Here is a 23,600-nt window from a genome sequence, read left to right as displayed (position 1 = left end):
ACAAGGTTAAACTGAGCAGTAGAAGGAGAAAGAAGAAGGATGCAAGTAGTATCCTGAAGTTTCCCCAAGCAAGCAAAATAATGCCATGTAGAAAGGGGGCAGACAGAAGAGAGTGAAGGTACAGGCAATACAGACAGCCCAGGTTTATTAAATCTTTCACTTGAATCAAACAAACAAGTGCCTAAAATCAAAGACCTGAACTTATACCTGGCAGAAGGGCCGAGACGTGACTGTGTTATAACAGGTACACGTGCCCTACGCCAGATGGAGCTCATGGCAAGGGCCTCTGCACTGGGTACAGACAGCTCAGGGATTACAGAACTGTTGAAAGCATGTCACACTTCCTGTGAGCTGCTTCGTCTGATGTCAGAGGAGGGGCGAGCTGGAAATGGGAGCTCCTGCTCCCAGCCAGCAGCAGAAAGCCTGTTGCCACCTCCACTCGGTGACTTTGATTTGTGCATGCACATGACCTGACTGCACAGCTCGCTCTGCACATGCTGCTCTGTGCAGGAACAAGATGGGCAGAAGCTCAGAGGGCAGGGCTGAGGTGCAGGAAGCCCCAAGGGCCAGGAGGCTGGGCTGTAAGATGGGAATGGAGCTACTAAGAAGAAAAAGCCAGAGGGAGAAAAGGTGTCAGTGGCCAAGGCTGAAATAGGTCACAAAGCACAGCCTGTTGGCTTTAGAGAACATTAATAAGAAACTGTGTAAGCACAGGAAGTTATTCCAAGACCCCGAGCACCGGCCCGGCACAGCCACCCATCCTGCTGGGATCAGCAGAACTGCGGCTCCACTGCCAGGGCCAGAGCATCTGCCTGGGCTGACTGGCACTCACAGCCTGGGCCCTTCATGGGTGGCTGCCAGGGCCCCGGAGGGCACTGCCAGGCTGTGCATCACTGCCCTGGCTGGCAGCCTGGGGAAGCCAGAGGGCATCCAAGAGAACCCTCTCACCTTTACTGCACAGCGCAGGTAAGCCTGCAGCACAGTGCTGTGCAGGAGCACAACCCATCTTTGGAAAGAGCTGAGGGAGCACTGCCTTGTCTTTGGAAAGAGGTGGGGATCTCCAGTGTACACAGAAGGCAGGAGCATCCCTCCCTGCCATGGCTGGTAAGAACTGAGGCAGTGCTGCTCATGGCCCCGCGCTGGGGGCAGAGAGCACGGCCCTGGCTGCCACACCAACCACGCCAGCCACTGTGGAAGGCAGAACCCTGCCTCAGCAACTCTGCACTGCTGACACACAGCACAGGGAGGAATAGGGCAGGTGGTGACCGTGGGTTACTAACATATATACCTGGGAAGCCCTTGGGCATTATGGGGTGACATCCCATCGTGTGGCGAGTTTCATAAAGCTGAGTATTTGCTCGTCCTCACAAGTACGCTCTCCTGGATAACAGTTCTAGTCACACTGGATTAGGCTAGGTGTCTTTCAAAGAAAAAGCCCCAAGGAAACCCCAGCAGCTTTTCACAGGAAATTATTATTCTTCAGACATACTGAGCAAACCTTTCACCTTCTGGGGAGAGAAACAGCCTTATCTTGTGTTCTCAACACAATACTGATGTCCTGATTCTACTATCACTTACTTTTGTCAAGATTAAAGGCAAATTATAGCACCTCTACAAAGCTCCAGAGGGGAGTATCTTAACAAGACAAACAAAACCAAGCACTGAACGAGTACAGCTCCTTTGATTCTAATCTAATAGCACATAAATGTACTTCAAAATTCCTTTTTAATTCAGTCATTACCTGGTTACAGTTTTCTCATGGCCACTCACAATTGTTATTTTCTATCATCACTGGTCCAGAGGCCTTTCCCAGGTGATTGCTCTTTGCTACCTTCTCTCACACAACAACTTGTACAGTAATGATATAGAGCAACTCATTCCCAGCCTCCCAGGCATGCAGTCACTTCTCAAGATAGCAATAAGAAAGGTCCAAAACATCACTGAATGAAATCTGCTGTTCAGATTGTCTGTCTACTTTTCCTTCTTTCTGTAACATTTCCTCAGATTCAGTAGAAAGTGACATTCTGTTTAATTACACACACATACACTTTTTAATTAAGACATTTCAATCCTGCTTCTGGACTGGCTCTTGGTGGCTGAGTTCCACCTCAGACGTCCTCATGTCCTGTGAAGCATGCCCAACACCTACCATCTGACAAGCTCTTGGACAGCAAAGCAATCACAGGATCTGAGCTGGCAGAAGGGAACTTCCCGTCAGCTGGCAGAGGGACATCTCTTTGCTGCTTATTCCCTTAGCTCCTCTTTGGGCAGGCACAAAATGCTGACTTTGTCTCCTGAACTTGGAAGAATATAGAGGTAAAACTCAACTCCAACATTTTGCAGCCAGCACAACCAGCACAAGCCTCACTCGGACCTACAGCCCTGATTAATTGAAATCCAATTAATCTTGAGTCCAGTAACATTCCAGCAAAGCTTTACAATGTGTGTCAATCTCCACTCAAGGATCCTGCCTTTTGACTAATGCAGAGAGATACATTTGTTTTTTGATCACAGATGGTTCCCCCCTTAACTCAGGCTGTGCAGACTATGCTGAGGAATGCCAACTTTTAACAGGCTGTAAATCAGTCTGCTTTCCTTCCACAACTCCTCAAACGGACAATCTTAGATCAAGTGATGGCAAAGACTGTTTCTGGCATACTCCAAGCTAAAAGCCCTGCCTGCTTGTTCTGCCCCAGTTGAAGAAGCCATTTGCAGGCTTCTGCAAACACTCAAAGGCTGACTCTTTCATGTGGCCACACCATTCTGAGATCCAAGAATGGCATTTTTCCATGTACATAGCCCCTGATAAAAACAAGTCTGGTTTAAAGAGAGGGACAAGAGCTGTGCAAAGCGGCCACCAGACCTAGCAGACTTGCCAGCAACTTTTTGAGTCACCATAAGGATGGAAAAGGAAAGGGTTTCTGATAGACTGGGCAGCTCACTTCTTCACTGGAAAACCACTTGTTGGCAGTACCCACATATTAGGTAGCCACAGGCATGAAGAGATTGCTGAGGAAGGGAAGACAGACACAACTATGCATCTCGAACAGATTTAATTCTAAGCTGGAAAGGGCTCAGATTCAGGTTTGTCCTTACAAAATATCCTAGCTGAATCCCCACATACAAATCTTATTTGGACTCTCAAGGTCCTGAGAGGCACATAACAGTAGTGTGTTATCTATGCTCTATGCTTCTTTTAAAAAGCAGCTCTATTTCCAAGTTTGGATGGAACTGGCCACCAAAAAAAGAGCAAAACACTGACAAAAATGCAGAATGCTTAATATCTGTTCTCTTCAGAATCCCAAATACTATAAATTTGTATTATGTTTTATTTTCAAAACTATTATAAATGTTTAATTTGCCTGGCAAGAGGCATACTCACCTGGAATGATGACCCACTTCAGTTTAGTCCTTTTGCTATTGGACACCCAAACAGGATTTGGAACATCTGAGCTACGTTCACTGGTAATGAAGTATGATGTTGTGGTGTGATGTAATAGCCTGTCTCAGTCAGGTGTGCCAATAACCTCTCCCTTCCCCTCCCTTGCTCCCTGCTGACTGCTGTCCAGTCAATCTTGGCATTCCAGAAAGGGCATTGTGTGATTGGTGAAGTTCAAAAGATGCCTCTCAGCCCTGGGGACATTGGGCCATCCAGTGTAATTTGTCCCCTGAGACTTCTCCCCCCCTTACCTGGTTGTTGGGATCCCTACCCCTTCCCTCCCTCTCTCTCTGGGGTTAAAAGCCACTGCAGCCACGCGGTTCCGTAATTCTGCTGGAGCTGTTGCTGCATTCAGAGGCCTGTGTGCCAGGAATAAAGCTCTGGATCTAAACCCTCCAGCAGAACCCGACTCCTTTTCCTTCACCTTGCCTTAAAGCTTCTCCACCAGAGGTAAACCTGAGCTCCTGCATGCCTGGCCTTGTCCCAAGCACCCAGCTGCAGATCCAGCCAGCCAAAGGTGTCTCTGAGGTGAAACCACCACACTGCTCTGGTCAAGCAGCAAGGCCGGACGAGCCCAGGCACGTTCCATCCAGCTATATTGGTATTTAATTCCAATAGTATATCAAGGGGAAATTATAACCTTCCTTGCCTCCCTCCAACCCCTCCTCATCCAAGCTAGACCAGAAGAACCTTTCAAACAAAGCTTTTGTTGAAACAGAAACATTTCCATGAAACGTCCTGTCTTCATCTGACTAGCAGTTTACAATTGAAAGTACATAATGTAAAAGGTTTCCATCTAGCTCTTGGCTTGAATCCACAGTGTCCTCAGCCCCAGCAGATCTTTGGAGGGGGACAGAGGAAGAAACAAACAGCAAAATACAGGGACTGACTACATGCACCTATGATCCAGAAAAGGAAAGTTAGAGAACGGGTAAGATGGCAGAATCATAGAATGGTTTGGGTTGGAAGGCATCTTAAAGTTAATCTTGTTCCAACCTCCCTGACATGGGCAAGGACACTTTTCACTAAACCAGGCTACTCAGAGTCCCATCTAACCTGGCCCTGAATACTTCAGTAATGAGGCATCCACAGCTTCTCTGGGCAACCTGTTCCAGCTCTCACCACCCTCACAGCAAAGAACATCCTCTCAATACCTACTCTAAACCTACTCTCTTTCAGTTTTTAGTTATTGCCCCTTGTCCTGTCACTCTGTGCTCTTGTAAAAAGTCCCTCTCCCTCTTTCTTACAGGCTCCCTTCAGGTACTGGAAGGCCACAATCAGGCCAATATCATCTACCACCTCACAACTTCACAACTTCTTAAAAAAGATGCATTACAAACTTGTTTACTGCACCTCTGGAGCACTCTCACTCACTTCTTTCTTCCATGTTAGTACCTACTGTCTGCACTGCCCCCTGCCCTGCTTTTTAGTCCTCACCATCCTTTAACTTATCCTTTTATCTTTGATCCTCAAGGCTCATCAGGTTTGTAGTAGCTATGTGGAGCTGCATGACAGAATAAGATCAGAGCCCCTTTTTGACCACAGTCCTGTCCTCCTACAAGAGAAGAAACCATGAAAGGTCAAGGATGTGTTCTCAGCAAACAGCTGGACAATCAGGCACTCACAACAATGTCACACTGCCTTCTCTCCCCTTCATATGGGCTCAAAGTTTCACATTTTCTTTCTTCTCTCTCTTTGATTATTTTCCCCTTCCATAAACTAAATTTTGAACATCCAGTTGGCCAGGGCAGCAGATTCCAGAGAGTCTTATTGCAGGCCAAATAGCAATAAAACTCATTTGGCATACTTGTCTTATTGGGAAGGTAATAAAATTAAGGATTGCTATTTTGGTATGTCATTCCTCAGTAAGGTGCTGATGACTAAAAAACACCTCCACAGGGCTAGGGAAGCTGAATGCTTCTCACAGCTGACAAGTAATGCCATATGCTTATTATGGTAACTAAGATGTTTGCAAAGCACCTAGAAAGTGCAGCTTCCCAACACCCAAATGTACTGACTCCCTTCCCACTCGTGCTAAATCTGAGAAAAGGACTAAGGAAAGATTAAGATGGCAGAAAAAAAAAGCTATCCACCCTTCCCAACTACCGTGACACATATAACAACAGCTGCAAAGCCAAAACACCTGCACAGGAAATTAGTCCCCTGGAATCTCCCTGTTTGCCTTCTCCTGCCAAGCAAGTCTGCCCACAGTCAAGAATGACTGACAATTATTCAATTTGGGTTGAACTGTTTCAATTCCTAAAATTTCCAAAAATATCGGTTTGGTTTGGGTCTCAACAGATGATGAGGTGAAGATGAAAAAAGGAAGAAAGGGCAGGAGGGTGGGTTGATGGCTCAGACACTAAACAGAAGGAAAATAGGTTATTCACATGCCTTATTTCTCTACCAATCTCAAAGTACAATTTAAGTTTGAAAAGGGGCAATAGTACAGCCCTGTGCTTGTTTTCTGAGTTGTTCTCTTTGCATCATCCACGCTCCTGCATGCTGAATTTAGCAATGAAAATAAATATTATTTTCTGTTAGTAAACAGGGTCTCCAGAGAAGGCCTGGGTCTGTGCTGGCTCATACATCATCCAACCTGCATGGCTGAGACAACAGAATCTTGTTAGCATGGTATTACTCAGAAGGGACCTGATCTTAACTACAGTTTCCAAGGACATCAACAGTACAAACAGAAAAAGTTTGGAATAAGTCTGGCCAAGAACTCTTATCTATTGCCTTGTTTCTGTATGGTGCTTAGCACAGAGGTTTGTAATAGGACATAGAAGATGGAGCCATAATACAAGTAACAAACTACATTTGCATGGCAGTATTGTAATCCCACTCATTTGCTCACACAAACTGTGGCACTTCTGAAATAGCTGGGAGAAAATGTAGTTCTGAATTTGCTGTAGCTCAGTTTTTATTTGTCAAGTTTTTCAGTTTTTACTGCCATGCATTGAGGAAGAAAAGGTACTCACCTCCTTCCTTGCTGACTCCCAAACACCCTTTCAGCTCCTGAAGCGAGATGGACTTGTCCTTGTTGAGGTCACAGTAGTCAGTGAAACGCCGGGCACATTTCTTGGGCTTGGCTTTCTTCTTCACGTAACGTTTGAAAGGCTTCAGCTCCCGCTTGTTGATGTCATTGCTGCTGTTGTTGTCCAGCTGGCTGAAATACCAGTGCACCACTCGCTCCTCTAGCGTGTGGCTGGGGTCTGGCTCAGAGAACCTGGAACAGAGCAAGCACAGGCCCCCAGCAAGGGGTGCTCACACCAACACTGTCAAGCACATGCTGAGGAGCAAGAGCTGCTCAGTGAATCAGGCAAGTGCTATGCTGTGTTCAAAGTAAGCAAAAAACACAGGCCTTCCAATCTCCTCCTTTCAGCTGGACTCTTTTGAGATAGATGAATTTTCTCTAAAAATGTCCTTTAGCATTAACAAGTGAATTGCCAAGAGAATCTTGGAGTCTGATACCATCAGTAGCTGTGGTTCTCCTCACACCAGTTGCTGAAACTCTGTCTAATCCCAGAATGATCCTCATTAGAGGGCAAGAGACAATCTCCTTGGTCCTTTTGGCCCTTGGGCTTCCATTCAAATTACCAGCAAGAGACCCATGAGTGTCAGCTGTTGTGGTAGTTTCTGTGACAGTAACATCTAGCTTCAGAAAGGGAACAAATTAATTTAATGCAAGACACACTCATTATTTGAAAATGTCCTTGGCAAGATACAATATTCTTCTCCCTGGATCTGTTTACATAATCTGAACTCCTCTACTGTATTTTCTGCATTTTTCATGCTTTTCACATACCTGATATACACGTAAGAGTTCCACAGAAGATAAAAACCATAAATCCATTAAAAGCAGTACTACAGAGCTGGCAACTTCAGTTTGTTTCATTTCTTAATCATTGTGGTGTTACAAGTTTGATGCTATTTTACTCATATTTTCCTTCTGTAGACAACAATAATATCAGAGAGGAAAAGGAGAAAAAAACAAGGAAGAGCAACAGCTATAGACACAAATACAGAATGCTGCATGTCAACCTCATGCCATCACTGAACAGGTACTGTTATGTCATACCATTGAAGCAGTGTCTGGTGCTCTGCAGCAGCAGTGGGAAAGGGGGTTATTCCTCAGGGATTCTGAGAACCAGGGAAGAAACTCTTTCTAAGCCAGTCTGTCTTTTCTCCGTATGAGGAGCATGCCAACAGAGAAAGGTGAAAAGATGCTGAAATGAGGCTGAGGCCTGAACCTTTTTTCCTCCAAGAATAAGGCATTTTAGTGCATGGAAATTAGTGGATAGGTAGTCAGACATGCTACACTGGCACTGTTTGCTCTGACTTACTCCAGTAAACATATCCAGCTGCTGCATAAATTCCTTCCCCAGGAAGGAGAGAGGAACAGTTGCCTACTGCAGGCAGCCAGATTCTGGTGTGAGTTTGGAGCATTCTAGCTGATGGAGAAACATGAACCCAAATACCCTATAAAATGTTCTCCAAGACTGCTGTTGACCTTGTTTCAGAAACTAGTAGAATCTACACTTATATAGTCACTGAAGTTTGGGGGTTTTTTTTTTGTTGGCAACTAGGAGAGAGAAAATTCTTTTGACTTGTTGGTGTGATGAGTTTTGCCTTTAAAATGCAGCTACACAGCCTGAAAAATACCCCCTCACACATGGTACCCCTATGGTAAATTAAATCATTTGTGAGGAGGACTCTGCAGCATGCAGAAAGCAAGAAATGGAGTTTAAGTGAAGAACTGAAATCTTCATTAACCTTTTCTGATGGCTTTTACAAATAAGGATAGAAATCAGAAAGGTAGCCCCTATCCAGAGATCCTTGTAACAAGTAAACACACAGTACAGAGAGGCAGATAAACTGTATAACATTTTTTCCCAGGGTTTTACTTATAACTGTTTTCTTCATTTAATTCTTAACTGAGAGGCAGGCTGGCATTCAGTCACAGCATCTGGTGAATGTACAATGGGATAAACACTGTGCAGGAGGAAGGAGGGGTTAGGAATAAGTCTGCCTTAGCTGAGGAACCAAAATACCAGGCAAGCACCAGGAATCACCTATAGACAAGCAAAAATTGCAAAATTCCCCGCGTCCACCCAAAGTTAAGGAATTGTCCTGATTTTCTAAACTGCATGCATTGACCAGGATGACAGGAGAGAACAGAAACACATCTTGTGTCTTGTATTTATGACATTTATTGCCATAGCTATTGGTCTCTCTCCCTTTTGGAAAGAAGCTGGCTATCATTTGAAGACGAGCATGCTTCCAACAGGCTCAGAGGAGTTCTATATTGCCAGGGGCAATACACTGCCTTTGCTGAAACAGAAGGATAAAACCTGAGCTCTTGCATGTGAGACTGCCCTTGTTCACACCTTGGCTTGCCCTCGTTTACTGAAGGCCCACAACTGGAGAGGCAGAAATGGAGAAAATAGCAGAGCATCTTAGAACCAACAGCAGAAAGACAACAGACAAGAGCTTTTCACTACTGAAGAGGCACTCAGAAGCAGGATTTTTAAGTGCCTCTTTTCCAGGGGCACACCAAGTAGGAGCTTTTATGAGTTATCAAGAAAGGCAACATGGCTCTCTTCAGCACTTTCACAAAGAAAATGAGGGACATTCACAGGCTAATACAAATACATTGACTCATGAGGTGACACTAAATCAATCTTTGCCATTACAAACATGCTGAGAGCTCAAGCTGAAAACTGCAACATGCTAATAAAGCTAAAAGGAATTAGTTTAATGGCTATGACTTTAGGAAAAAGGAAGATACAGCCATTTCTGTGTTTTTACCACTTTCTGTTGGCTGGCTAACAGAACTGCAGTTCCTGAGATGGCTGGTTGCCTGCCATCTCTAGTTATCACCCAGAATGCCAGCACAGGAAGCATCCCCATCATCTCAGGGTGGCCATATACCCCTGGCTCGTGAAATTCCACGATACACTGCAGAAGGATGAAGTTGCAGCACTGTATTTAACTACCTTGACTTAGACCACAGCCCGTGAAAGGCACTCAGGCACCACCCATGAAACGTGAATTAATGCAGCTACACAGCCCTGCTGGGCCCCCTGGCTTTGCTGATGTGCCACGGCACCAGCCATGCCTGCCGGCTCCACGCAGACAGTCGGGGCTCTGACTGCCCTGTGGGCACACACTTGGCAGCACTCCAGGGGATTGTCCCTCCACTCCCTCCCCATACTATTTCAAGGGAAGAAAATCAGCCCTCAGATATAAACTTCATTTATTGGTCCACCTCTCATTCAGACCATAAAGGAATCAGAAAAATCAAGACAGAACAAAGCTGTCCTGTACATTCTCAATTTCCAACATCTCTTGCTCTAACTCCAATCACACTAAAAGTCACTGAATTCCAGCACCTTGCTTCAGTGCTGCAGCAGCTTTGTAAAACACAGTAGGAACTACCAAAATGAAGACAGCCTTCTCATGTTGACTGCATTACAGCTGTACTTACTTTTCTGCCTAATTGTTCCTCTTTAGCACTCAGTGGCAAAACAGTCAGTCCTAAAGAATGAGCACTAGTGAAGAAAGGAGGTCTGTGTAAACTGATTTTCCAAATGTAACCTGCTGTTGCTGGACTGCTTTTGTACAAAAGCCAGGAAGTTTAGCTCAGTTGTGCAGCATAAGCCCACCAATATTCCAACAGTGAAGAAAAGCATGGTCTGTCATTAACAGACTTAAGACAGCAAAACAGCTTTCTAAAAAGTTTGTTGGCATCAAGTATAAAGTCTTCTCCAAGTAGGCTCTTGCTCCTCCTTCTGTATAATATTCTAAGAGCTCCCTTATAGCAGAATATTTATTTCTTAGGTCACTTAGAGATACGTGTGTTAAGGTACAGCAACTTCTAACAATGCTATCTTCCAGATGAGGCACACCTCCACAGAATGCCTTCACATCATCTGGTGTCACTGAAGAACACAAAGAGGCTGTGCAAAACCATGGACATACACTTTTTAAGCTGCACTAAATGCTGGAGAATGACTGCCAAAATATCAAACAGACAGCTTGAATCTGCACTGTGCATGCAATCTGTAATGCTTTTCAGCCCTCAAGGCCCCCTGCAAAAGGAGCAGTTAGCTCAGTGTGAAGGAGCAGAGAGGCAGGGGAGGAATAGAGGCTAAAGTATACAAGAGCAGCAAATGTGAGACATGACTGCCCTAAAGAGCCATGTACAGTGTGCCATCACATTATGCTCCACAGAACTGTGCAAAGTATACTATGTGCCACTACATTTTACTAAATAAACTGAAGTCCATTCCTACCAAAGCTGTCCTTTGCTCCCTGAACACTTTCAGCCCCACTGCACAGGATGCAATCTCTGAAGTATCCATCAGGCACCTGTTTTGAAGACTTAGAAAATCTATTCTTTTGTACTGCAAACTTTATGTAGCAACATTAGCAGCTGAGGCAGAAGGACACAAGGGCAGTAAGATCAGCCCATCATCTAGCTGGACTGCAGAGCCTATAAACCAGAGGGACCTATTCCAGGATGAAAGAACACTGATGGACGAGAAGCTGGTATCAAATGCTACAGAGTAAAAAGAAAATTAATTAGCCCAGCTTTCATTCCCAACACACACACAAGGTATGTTTGTGGTCAGGATGTCTAAAGGAGTTAGAGCTGTAAGTTTGTATGACTTGTAAGCATTTTGCAAGGATATATATATACCCTGCTTGGTGCTGTTGCTGAATGAACAATGGATGGAGTGTGACTGACCCCTCCAGTCAAAGCCCATGACAGCATTGATGATGACCACCAAAGTGCCAGCACTACACATGGAAAGCAATGAGTTTAATAAACTGAGGTAAAATTCAAAATAGTTCTTGATCTGCTTCCATTTCTTACTCCCATTTTTTTGTCCTTTGCAGTTGCCTAAAGTTAGTCTGTAACAGTGGAGCATGGTTTGAATCAGAGAGGATTACTACAACGGAATTGCAAAAGGATCCTGTATTTGTTTCATTATTCCTCCTTTCCTGTAGCCAAGGAATCAAGAAGCCAACAAAAAACTAAGCTGTGTTCAGACTAAACAAAAGGGTACTACCCAGTCCAAATTAATTATGGGAAATGCATAGTTCCTTTACAGTTAAAAGTTATCTCCCCTATTACAGGCCACTTTCTTTCTCTCTTCAGGCTAAGTTGTATATGAAACATTATTCTGAACACCATTTTTCTGAAGATTGCAGGATAAATAATTTAGAGGGTTAAAAAATCGCATCCTTTCATTCCTCACTGAGTGTTCAAAGACCCTCCTCTTACATGAACTCTCCTGTATCTTTAATTAGGCTAGAATTTCCATAAGAGGACAAAGGGAAGTTGGTATCCAACTTCAATTGAAATGCAATAGGAGTTGAGCATCAACTTCCCTGCACTGTTTAGAAGTGTCCATCTTTATTAAAACATGGATTGGCTTCAGAACGCCCTAGAGATGTGCTGAGCTGTGCTTGCCTGCTTCAAACTGCTCAACTAGAGCATGAAATGGAACCTCAGGGGCATTTTCTGGAGTACTTTTGGGGGCTATTACATGGGAGTAAGTGGCAACTGTAAATTAAGGGACTGATAGCTTCTGTGTTACATGATAAGTAAGGGTGGCTGTTGTAAGCTGTCCATTTACCTCAAATTCCACAGGCAGTAATATGTTTGCTGATAATGTAGCAACCCATAATGCACACATTTTGGCAACTAAAACTCATTTCTCAATTGGCAGGGACCAAAGAGAATTTCTCAGATAATGGAAACCCAAGCTGAGATTCCCTATGATCTAGTTTAATTTAGGTCCTCTGTAATATGACTATATCAGAATTAGAAAAGAGACTAAAATGTACTAAAGCTAAGTCTAAATTTTTAAGTGCTGTTCTTATTATATAGTACTCACTTGTGAAAAATTTCAACAATTTTTTTTTTCAGTAAGGATACAATGTACTGGCTAATAAACCAATTCTCTACAATTGCTCCCTTAATTACTTTGAAAACATATAGTAACAAGATGTGTCTTGGAGTTATAACATAAACTTAAAATTAAGAATGAATTTTACCAGAGATTTTCTGCTTCAAAACTATAAATGAAGTCTATTTGGCTATTATGCTGTAATATAAACCAGGGCCATGAGGAAGGGAAGTTCTCATCTCATTTACATTATTTACATTATTGTAAAGCAAGAGTAACTCAATTAAAGTCAATAGCTTTGAACTTCCTTAAACAAGACAAGACCTATAAGGGAATACAAGGTTGTTTTAAGCATGCCCAGTTTAAAAAAAGAGTGTTATCAGGTTTTGTTTACATGGCCTGAAAGAATCCAAGCTACTGCCTCACTTTCCTGCTACTACATTGTTTTTGAGGGCAACTTAGCACAGCTCCATGTAGTATTTCAAATGCCAATCTCTAATTTTTTCCCATGCTTCTCCCTCATCATCCCACTCTCTCTTCCTCCCCCCACCCCCCTCACAAAAAAATAAAAAGCTAATATGGATATTAATTGCAAAGACACTCAGCAAACACAGAAGTTTTCACTCACATATCCGGATTCAGACCGAAGGTAGCAGGGTAATCTAATCTGATTTCCTTTGTATCATAGTCACAGAATGTGAGTCAAATTATTCTTGGGACCACAACTCAGGTTTGACTAAAGCAAGTCCTTCTGAAACATATCAGGCCTAAGATGAAAGCTTTAGAGAGAGGGAATCAGTCCCATCCCTCATGGCTTCACTCTGGCTCGGCACTGCCCTCGCTTCAAAGAAATTTTGATCACAAGTTTGTTTATATTCGGTTAATCACGTTCTTCCCTGCTAGACTTAGGAGCCTGCAGAGCCTTTGTCCCTATAGGGAAACTCAGATTTTTCAAAATCAACTTCCAACCTTTTTTTTTCTTTCAATACCCTAAGGATGTCTGAGCTCCTTAAGACTCTCACTGTTAAGCTTTTTTAGTACTGGACACTTTGGAAAGGCTCTTCTCTTCCTTTGGTCCTTAATTTTAATATTGATACTGAAGATGCATTCTGTATGTCTGCATGTACTGGCTACCTGGGCACACTCTGGCTCATGTTCAGCTGCTGCAGACCAGCTCTCAGGTCCTTTTGTGCCAGGCAGCTTTGCAGTCACTCATCCCCCAGCCTGTGGCACTGCCTGGGGCTGTTGTGAGCCAAGTGCAGGATCTGGCACTTCTCTTTGCAGAACCTCACACAATGGCCTTGCCCCATTGATCCAACCTGTCCAGATGCCTCTCGCCCTTCCACAGGTCAACACTCCCACACAACATGGTGGGACAAGGGGACACTTAATCCCCTTGTCCAGGCTGTTGAAGGTGATATTAAACAGGGCTGGCTCCAATACTGAGCCCTGGGGAACACCACTTGTGACTGGCCACCAGCCACTCCCTGGGTCCAGCCATTTTTTACCCAGCAAAGAATACACCTGTTCACACCATCAGAAGCCAATTCCTGAAGAGAGAACTCAGGATATTCCTCACCTTGGGACTCTTGGGAAGCCGGACTCACTGCACAGAGACAGCTTCCCAGCTCCACAAATACGCATGAAATATGTACTGATAAAATTTTTATATAAATATAAAAAATTCCCTGAAATTACTTTTTTAAAAAAATAAAAAAGGTCTCATCATGGCCTGTTGGGTTGGAAAAGCTTGACACATGTTATTTGGGGTACATGATTAGTCTAGCTGAGGCACATGGAAAATTAAACCAGAGCAGTTATCTGAATTTAATCATGGCTGTGGGCCGGCAGAGTATTTGGGTGGTAGCAGTCTTTTGCCTTACCAAGGACAGCCTGCTAAAAGATTTAATTTTCCCCCCTTACAACTGGGCTGCTGACATTGGAGTGGAAAATAAATCAATGTGATGACTGTGTGAAGAGCTGGGCAGTGAAAAATTCCACCAGAAAGGCCTCTATTGAAAGCTGGGAAATACACAAAGCTTGGGGAACATTAGGAGCGAGCCTGCTGGTTTATAGAAGCGCAGTGGGGGCATACATCCCTGGTCTCTGCAACATTGGTTTATATTAAGCTTTATTTTAAGAGTGATGATTACATTGGCTGTGTTTCAGTCCCAGTGCCAAAGATGCCAAATAAATATCAAATACTCTCCAGGGCTTCCCACCACCCCTACCAGCTGCATTTGAACCATGCAAATTAGACAGAATTGACATTGGAATGCTTAAGTCTGGGAGAGAAGGATGTATTTCCCATCCTTGGGGCATTTTTCATCCTGTTTATATGAATACAGACATGTTAGGCACATAGCACTAATTCAACGGGTTACAGAATATTCAGCAGGCAAGCACACACACAAGTCACTGGACTGATTTGTAAGGTCTAAATGTGAAGTTAAAACCATATGAGTTCACTAGTAGTCCATACTGAAGCCAAGGGACACAGCCATGCCACCCAGGACCTTGAATAGTCTTGAGCAGTTAAAAGATGGCACTGATTCCTTCTCCATTATGAAAGAGGAAAGCAGGGGATCAACATTACTGTCAACACATTGGAGGAATACCCATGCAAGCAACATTTGTGCAGAGGCACTTCCATCTCCAGACCCGGGCACATCAGTCATTGTGCCATCCCTGCAAGCTGCCCCAGCACTGACTCCTTTTATAGTCAGGCAAATCCAGGGGAGCCTTGCCTAGCTGAGGCAGAACAGCACTTTTTAAATCCATCCCGGTTGGTTCGCAATGGCCTGGCCCGAGGCAGCGCTGCAGGGATCTGCTGTTACCAAGCAGGAGGGGGAGACACAGCCTCAGCTCTCCTCCAGTTCCCCAGGAACACAGACTGCTGCCCACCTCTTGCAACAGGCTTGACCTGTTGCTCCTTCCAAAAGGGGTGGACACGCAGCTGGTCAGAGGGGAGGGCCATGGAAAACAGCTCCTCTCCTCATCGGCAGGCTGGCTGCAGCCTCACAGCCAAGCCACAGCGCTGGTCCTGCCAAGAATTTGGTTCACATTCTTCACTCCCTGTGGTAGCCACTAGGCCACACTTCAATCCATTTGCATTTTATTAGGTCTTTTCATGCACCAAGGGACAAAAGAACAAGCCATTTCCTCCCACTGTGCTCTCATTTCACACTTCAAATGGGCTATACTAACCTTTATGGTGGAGCAGCTGCCAGGGAGGAGGGGCGGGAGGAGGCAAGCAGAGCTGACAGGACAAAGCAGCCTCAGATCCTCTCTCAGCAACCCAGAGGAACCCAAATCAGTCAGAGCAACACCTTTCTCACCTGCCTCCACCTCAGGGGCACCCAGAGCTCTGCAGTCACCTGGGTCGCATTCAGCCGTGCTTTCTGGACTCACCTCCCACCCCCAGTAGGTGCTGCTGAGTTAATAGCCTGTACCATGTCCGTGGTCAGAGCGTCAAGTAAGCTGGTAATAAATTCAACTTTCTTCCCTTCTGGGCAGCCTGCAGAAAGAAAAGAGAAGGTTTAATGCAAGAACACACAGACTAGTCCCCTACCCCAAATCAGCAAAGATCACAAATTTTGATCACAAGTTTGAACCTCTTTTGATTTTAAGAACCTCTTTTGTTTTTAAGACAGCAACAACCATCAACACAGTCCCTAAGGAAAGGCAGAAGAATCCCTCAGTGGGTTTCTCTGTGTGGCAATTTGTCCTGCAGCTTTTGTCCAGGCACATGCAGGGTAATCAACAATATCTGGCAGGAAGACTGTGTGGTTAGCTTTATGGTCTCACCCAGCTCTCCACCAGCAAAACCGCAGGGATGCGCTGGGAGTGCCTGGCAGACGGGAGTTCCCATGGTGACACTTGCAGAGAAGTTTACAAAACAATTCATTTCCTCCTGGATCACCTTCTGAGGCAAATGTGGCTGTTCTGAAGCCCTAATTGACAGATTAAAGAATCCCAGAGCACAAGGCAAGGTCTGCTGCTGCTCTCCTCTTCAGGCACAGAAAGCATTGCCTGCCAGCGCCTACCGCAATAACTCATTCTTCACATGATCACTCTACATAGGAAATATGTCAAACTGAGTTGGTATGTGGTTGTCACCTCCAGTCACTGCTGGCTTAAGCAGGACAAAGTGGGTTGAAGATGAGCTTGGTAACCATTTCCATTACTTAGTGCTGAGGCTGTCTAGTTCCCCACTATCATAACCATGGACTGACAGAACCTTCTATCCTCAACAGTGCCAGCCTGTTACAATGAAACTCTCCATCTCCTCACCTTTAAAAGGCAATCTATGCTGTTTACTTGCTACTTAAAGTAAGCTTTATTTACTACCCCATGAACACTGTGACAATTGTTCTAGCCTGGAACAGGCTAAGGAACAAGGAACCAAGAACAGGCGTGCCTAATTTCAACACACTATTGTCAAAACTTGTCCAAAACCCATCACCTGCCATCCAACTGTCTCCTCTTGATGTGACAGAGAAGCCATCACCACATCCCTCACCTCTTTCCCCAAACCACCATGCACTACCAATTATTCAGTTGATTAGGGCAGTAGATGTCAGCACACAGCCTCCCACAGCAAGACAGAGCAACGCCAACACTTTGTGCTCTTCTTGAACAAGCAAAGAAGAACATGTACCACAAACAGAGCACCGGAAACTTACTGTAATCCCTTGACAGCTGAAAGCAGCTTGCAGACTGATCTGACAAAATCCCTCCTTTGCAGTAGTACAGGCTCTGTCCACTGCAATAGCTAACCAACAGTCCCTAGCCTGTCTCCATATTCTGCACACTGCACACATGCACACACCCCTCAGCAGTCACCTGGCATATGATCCAGAAAATGTCAGCATTGCAATGGGTAAGCTGCTATTGCAGCCAGAGTAGACCACTCACTTAAAGGAGCTTTTTGTTGAGGTAATGAAAAGGCTGAAGAACTATTTGCTACAAGTCATCTCCCTGGGCTCCCAGCATCTCACCATCTGCAGGAATTAGCAGTTTGCCATTTGCTATGTATAAGCAACATTTTCCTTCCTTCTTTCTTTTTTACTTTTGGCCACAGTCATGACAGGTTGTGAAGAGAGTATGTGTAGGTGTGCAAGGATCTGAACTTATGTCTTTCCCACCTGGGCCTCTGCAGGGTCTCTTCATACAGGCCAAGAAGTGCACTGCTGCAACACTGGGAGTCTAAAAAATGGGCAAACCTCTACAAGAGGAATAAAGTAAGGGGTCTCCCTGACAGAACCGAGTGCAAATGATGCAATCAGTCTCAAATTAAAGCAAGAATTTTTCTTGACATTCAGTTCTGCTAAGAAATGAGAGCAGGGAAAAAAAAAAGAAACATTCTCTCTCATCCCCTGCAGTTCTGGCTCATCAGTAAATTTTTGCATACAAGAGCAGCTAATCAAACAAACCTCAAGATTGCATAAGAAGTTCATGCAGCACAGCATTTCTCAGGCAGACAAACCAGGATCAGATCCTCTGTCTCCCCATCTCTCCATAGACAGGGATATTTTCAGTAATAGGAATCACAGAATCACAGAATATGGCTAGGGTTAAAAGGGACCTTAAAGATCATCTAGTTTCAACCCTCCTGCTAGGGGCAGGGTTGCCATTCACTAGATCAGGTTGCTCAGGATCCCATCCAGCCTGCCCTTGAGCACTTCCAGGGATGGGGCATTCAAAACTTCTCTGGGCAACAGTCATACCAACTAGTGCAGCCAAACAGAGCTTGAAGTTTACAAAGGCACAGAAAACTGGCTTGAGCTGAGAGGGCAGCTCTCCTGGAGTTTGATATTGGGACCAGACTGCTAAGCTACAGAGCATCCCATGTACTCTTCTGCACCAAGCAGTTCCTGTCCCCTTCTCTGGCTTCAGTGGAAAAGGAAAAGGAGAAGGGAAACAAAACCAGTCTGTCTTCTTGAGATCAGAAATAGAGTCTCAAAGAAAAAGCCAAAGTACAAAGAATTTTTGCAGAGGATTTCTGAAGAGGCGGGGAAGAAGTGCAAGGATAGGTGGTAAAGCAATGGGAGTGGGGGATGGGGAATCAAGGATGTAAGGTTATTCCATTTTACTGTGATTTCCTAGGGAAATGAGCCTTAATGTAATCCATTTAGCTGGCTTTCCCCCCACCCCCACCCCACAACATCCCATTTGAACCAATTGGTTGATTTCCTTTGAATGTGAAAGGGAGGCAATAGGAAATTTTTACATGACTTGTGAAAATGAGGAGCTGCACAGAAGACAACCCTGCTGAGGGCAGAGTTTCTAAGCAGAAAGGTCTGGGGTCTGAAGCCAGGAGCCAGCAGGACAACAATTAGGAGACACATGGGGCAGACCTGGAACAAATCTCATTTCCTTTGCTAACCTGCTCAGGAACAACTCACTTTATGGTACCCTTAGAACATTAAGTTGATCCAGAGTCACCAGCTACTTCTGCAGGATTAGTGGTGTCCATCACCCCCTCATGATGCAGAGGGATCCACTGTAGCTTGTGTTTTCAAGAACTTTTCAAGTTCTCATCCAGGAGAGTGCTGGGGGTTGACCTGTCAGTGAAGGCCCCTCACTCTGCTCCTTAGAAGGGAGCCAGAAGGAAAAAATAGCACAGGCAGGTGGGATAGCATTTTTAAGAGCTGCACTGACACCAATGCCCAGCACGTGTTCCTAGCAGAAAAAAGGTAGGCAAACAGCAAATTATGCTTGCCACTCTGTTAAGAGGGAAAAACAGAATACAAAACAAGGAGCAGTGGGAAATAAAACATATTCCAGGCAGAAAAGGAGGAATAAAGTCCAGCTAAATGAGAAGCCACCATTAGATAAGGAACCTCAGTACACTGTGAGGGGTGTTCTGCCTGGTCCATGCAGTCAGTGAAAGGGAGCAAATAAGAGCACTAATTGGCAGTTGCATCCTCTTCTGTGACTCAGGGAGCATCAAGCTGCTGAAAAGCCCAGCTAAACAGAAAGGATCTTGTCCTGGTCAGGCTTTAAGGAACATTCAATGTTGAGCCCATTCTTCCCTCAGGGTATCTCCAGGCATCCTGGTTTCTCTCCAGAAAATTCTAATCCCAGAAATGTTTTCAAAGGGCAGACAGGCAATAAACACACCCAGGACAGACCCAGCCTTTTCCAGTTCACTGCTGAAACTGAAGGTGATCTTAAAAAACCCCCACAGAATAAACCCCACGGTAAAGCATGCACTGTGAGGAAAATCCCCTATCGCCTCAACAATATTCTTGGCCTCTTAAGAGTCCCAAGGTGGGACAAGGTAAGAAGGCAGAGAAAGGATCTTGTTCCTCTAACCTGGAAGTTCTCTGTCCTTGAAGGGATCATCAATCTCTGTGCTCTTCGATCTGGCATCGCTCTCACACACTGGGGTCTCATACCTGAAAAAGGAGAACAGCAGAAGCTAAGCTATGTAACACAGCTTTAGTCATCACATAGTCACTAACCACAGACTATTCTGAGCTGGAAGGGACCAGCAAGGATCATCGAGTCCAACTCTGAAGTGAGTGGCCCATACAGAATTCAAATCCACAACCAAGCCATTATTAGCACTATGCTTTGACCAGCTGAACTAATCTCAGGATCAATGGCTTTTGCCTTGTCTGCTCATTGCAGGGGAAACCAATAAACCTCCAGAAGAAATACCACTCTCAAGCATCTGACTGTTTATGGACAGTCAGCAACAGCAGCAGAAGTGGAAAGAGAAAGAAGAACATACTTTGAAGTCCAGTACCAGCTGTCAACTGAAACCCACAAACAGCACAGGACCCTCTTCCAATTCTTGTGGGTTTAGACTGAAATTTTTTTTCAAAGCTGTCCATGCTTTGCAGAATCACTACATTTAGCCAAATTTAAGTCCCAGCTCTTACTGGCCTGTTTTTGCAACTTGACACCTCTGCAATTTGTTTCCAAACTCCAAGTGAGAAAATGTAGTTTCAGGTAGTTTCAAGACAGGGAGTGACTGAAAAAAAAAAATATCTCTCTCTGTTTTAAAATCTACGCATGCACAAAAAGCAGTCTTCTAATTCCCTACTGATCAGGATTCAAGTGGCTGCAGCATGGAAGTATAAAGCAGATGATAATGCAACAAAGACACTTGTCTTTTCACTGCTCATGCCCATAATCTATACTCTTAAGCAAAGCCCCCATTCCTTCTACCTCACAAAAGCAAGCCAGAAGAAAAAAAAAAAAAAAAAGGCTGCTTTGTATGAATACTTTAACCCAGAGAAAAGTAAGGACAGAAGTTAACATTCACCAACTCCTATGGAGAGGATAGAGAGGGAGCTGCACAGTAACACTCAACAGGGAACACCACATACAGCACTGCTTGCTCTAGGGAAAGCAGCGTAGAGCTGACTGCTCTAGGGTGAGGAACCAGTTTCATATTGCAGCAGTGTTTTTTATATCTCATCTTCTTCAGCCAGGCACCTTCCCAGGCGTGCCTGCAGCTCTCACCGTGTGGAAGTACCGGGCAGGGGCCGTCCCGTGTCCACCAGGACGCACCAGCAGTACCCCGTGGACTGGTGGCACTGCACGGGCTTGTAGAGTCCCCCGGGCGCGCACTCGGGGATGACGATGCCCTCGCGGGGGTTCTGCCGGGCCTCCTCCAGGGCGCTCTGCCTCTCCTGGTCACAGGAGTGAACTTTTTCTGGAAGACAGGAGGGAGGTTGGAAGGGGTAGACAAAGGAATCAAATCAAGATCACTTTGCTCAGGTCTCAGTGGGATGTGGGTATCCTTCACATCAGGAGCCCTTTGTGTCTGTTTCCTTCTCATCAAACATCAGTATGTCTACATCCTCAGGGACTGAGGGGCTGCTGCGTTGAGAACTTTCTCCTACATTTAGTTGTGACACAACAAGATTATGGACTGAAGACATTGATGGCTGGGTGCTCAGGATGCCAGAAACAGCAGAAAAAACTCTTCTTGATCACTTAGGTTTTGGAAATGAACTGTCACTAAAAATAATTCACTATTAATGCAGCCATAAGGTAAGCATTTCCCAGATTGTTTTTGCAAGCTGAGAGATCCTAAACTGTGACCTGTATTTTCCAGTTAAACAAAGGATGCAAACACCCTGCCCTGCCCCTCTGTCTCTTTCTCCAGACTGCAAAACACTCCCCCCTCTTAATACCACCTCTCCAACATGATACCAAGAGAAGCAGGTTGTGTTTTAACACAGATTTACCCAGTGCAGACAGCATCTGCACACACCTCAGCAGGGAACAGAAGGGGATATCTCACTCAACCCCCATTGCCATCAACTCTCCACTGTTGTCCTCACCTAGAAAACAAAGGGCACCCAACACTGCTTTCTACTGAGCGGCAGGTCAGGCCTTGTGCCTTAGGAACACAGGAAAGGCAGTTTCCAAAGGTACTGTCAAAGAGAACAGCAGTTCTGTGCATGCACCAAAGAACAGGAAGAAGCCCAGAAGTGGCTTCTGCAGCCAGCCTGGCACACAGAGCCCAAGCACTGCCCACAAAGGAGTGCAGGGTGCATGGACACTGCCAGGCTGCTGCCTCTCACATGGACCAGCCATCAAGGGGCAAGAGAAGCACAGAGTACCTGCACGATGATAAGACTTCTTTGGCTCAACAGCCAGAAAATTGCAATTATAATTCTTCAGGTATTCTGGCCTTTTGACAAGCAGAAAAATGATTTCAACTTTGTAAACTACTGAAAGTATGACAGTGAAGAAAAGAAAGCAGTGAAGAAAGACAGCTGAGAACACATCTAAGTCTAGGGTAACAAAAGACAACAATCTAACTCCTAACTTTTATCCTTAGGAGAGTGATGAAAAAGAGAAACAGGAAAAACAGCTGTCCTCTTCTTCCCTAGCCTTCCTCTCCCCTGCAGTTTACTGTGGTTTTAATTTTATTTTTATAAATAGGCCACAAGACCTGTAATTCCTTGCCACAGCCAAGAGCTACCTCAAGACTTCAATACATAAAACTCTTCCACTGACCAGCAGTGACACCCTAGGTTCACCCCAAATTTGAAGATGTTTGCATCATCAGCCAGTGGACACAGCATAACCTCAGCATCCTGCTCCCGGGACTGGACTGCACACAACTCAGCACACACAAGGCTCAGGTTCCCTCTGTTTTGCCTGCCTGTTGGTACACCTTGTATTTTGGTGATAAATTATGCTGTAGAGAGAGCAAGTTTTGTTCCATATTTGGGGAACAGAAGGGTTGCCAATTTACAGCTTGGTAGCAGCAGATACAACAAGAAACTCCAGCAGCTCTGCACATCATCACCTGAGTTAAGCATGCCTGGGTACCAGAAGCATTTTTACTGGTTTCTAATTGAACTGTAGCAGCTGAAAGAGTCTCAGAGACCCCAAAAGGTCTCACTCTCCTCAGCATTTCAGATCACTGTCAAGGCTGGGAATGTGAAGGCACCTGAACTTTGCCACATACAAACCCACATAACAGAAACACAGAATTAAGTGTCAGTAAGTCTGACTCAAGCAGAGAGAAACTTTACTGGGAAGGAGCAGGAGGGGATAAAGTCAACAAAAACTGAAAGGGAACTCAAGCCACAGCTGATATTTAAGCTGACTTCACTTTGCTGACAGATTTCACATCTGAGAAGACAAAGAAGAAGAGGAAGAAGAGGAAGAAGAAGGCTGAAAAGGAGCAAGAAAACAGGAAAAAAGAAAAAAAAAAAAAAAAAAAATAAAAAGAAGACTGTTCCCAAGATGTTCATGGACAGAGAAGTCACTGAGCCAGAGGCCTGCTGGTTCACTAACACACCACTGACATCAAAGGGCCCCACTGACCCACAGTCTGCTGACAGCAATTCACCTCGGCCCTCAGGTGAGGCAAATCACTCAGGCAGCTTGGGGGAAGCAAAAAAGCAGGGGCAAAATTTTCTGTCATCGTTATATTGCAAGCAAAAGGAAGAAAAACTTCTGCTAAAGAGAACTACATTCCAGGAATTTTTCTATCTAAATCCCAAAAGCTTCCTGAGTGCACAATGTCAAACCAAGATTTCTCAAGTCCTTTGAGTCTTGCAAAACTCTCAGTAAAATTACTCTGAAAAAAATACAGTATGTGCTAGAACAAAGAAATAAGCTATTGTTGTTGAAATCAAGAGAAAAAAATAATAAAATCCTTTAATAAATTAGTATGTTATTTTACATACATTTGCAGTTATGTATGCAAATTACACAGAATAAATCTACATATTTACACATTTGTGCTATGGCATAAA

At 44.6% G+C, this 23,600-nt stretch overlaps 1 protein-coding gene across 5 annotated transcripts in view; it reads right to left on the bottom strand.

Moving 5' to 3' along the window:
- Positions 1-23,600, bottom strand: part of SMOC1 (SPARC related modular calcium binding 1) — a 124,890-nt gene that overhangs the window by 5,501 nt on the left and 95,789 nt on the right. For all 5 annotated transcript variants that reach the window (XM_058025445.1, XM_058025446.1, XM_058025448.1 and 2 more), the window contains exons 8-11: positions 20,839-21,031; positions 19,681-19,763; positions 15,772-15,877; positions 6,421-6,668 (exon numbers count right to left, since the gene is read on the bottom strand). In XM_058025445.1, coding sequence (XP_057881428.1) covers positions 6,421-6,668; positions 15,772-15,877; positions 19,681-19,763; positions 20,839-21,031 — 630 coding nt within the window. The remainder of the gene's footprint in view (positions 1-6,420; positions 6,669-15,771; positions 15,878-19,680; positions 19,764-20,838; positions 21,032-23,600) is intronic.

This window comes from Melospiza georgiana, chromosome 6, assembly GCF_028018845.1.
Source record: "Melospiza georgiana isolate bMelGeo1 chromosome 6, bMelGeo1.pri, whole genome shotgun sequence".
In the NCBI taxonomy this organism is placed as follows: domain Eukaryota; kingdom Metazoa; phylum Chordata; class Aves; order Passeriformes; family Passerellidae; genus Melospiza; species Melospiza georgiana.
Note: the sequence above shows the minus strand (reverse complement) of the source record. Positions and strands in the feature narration are given on the sequence as shown.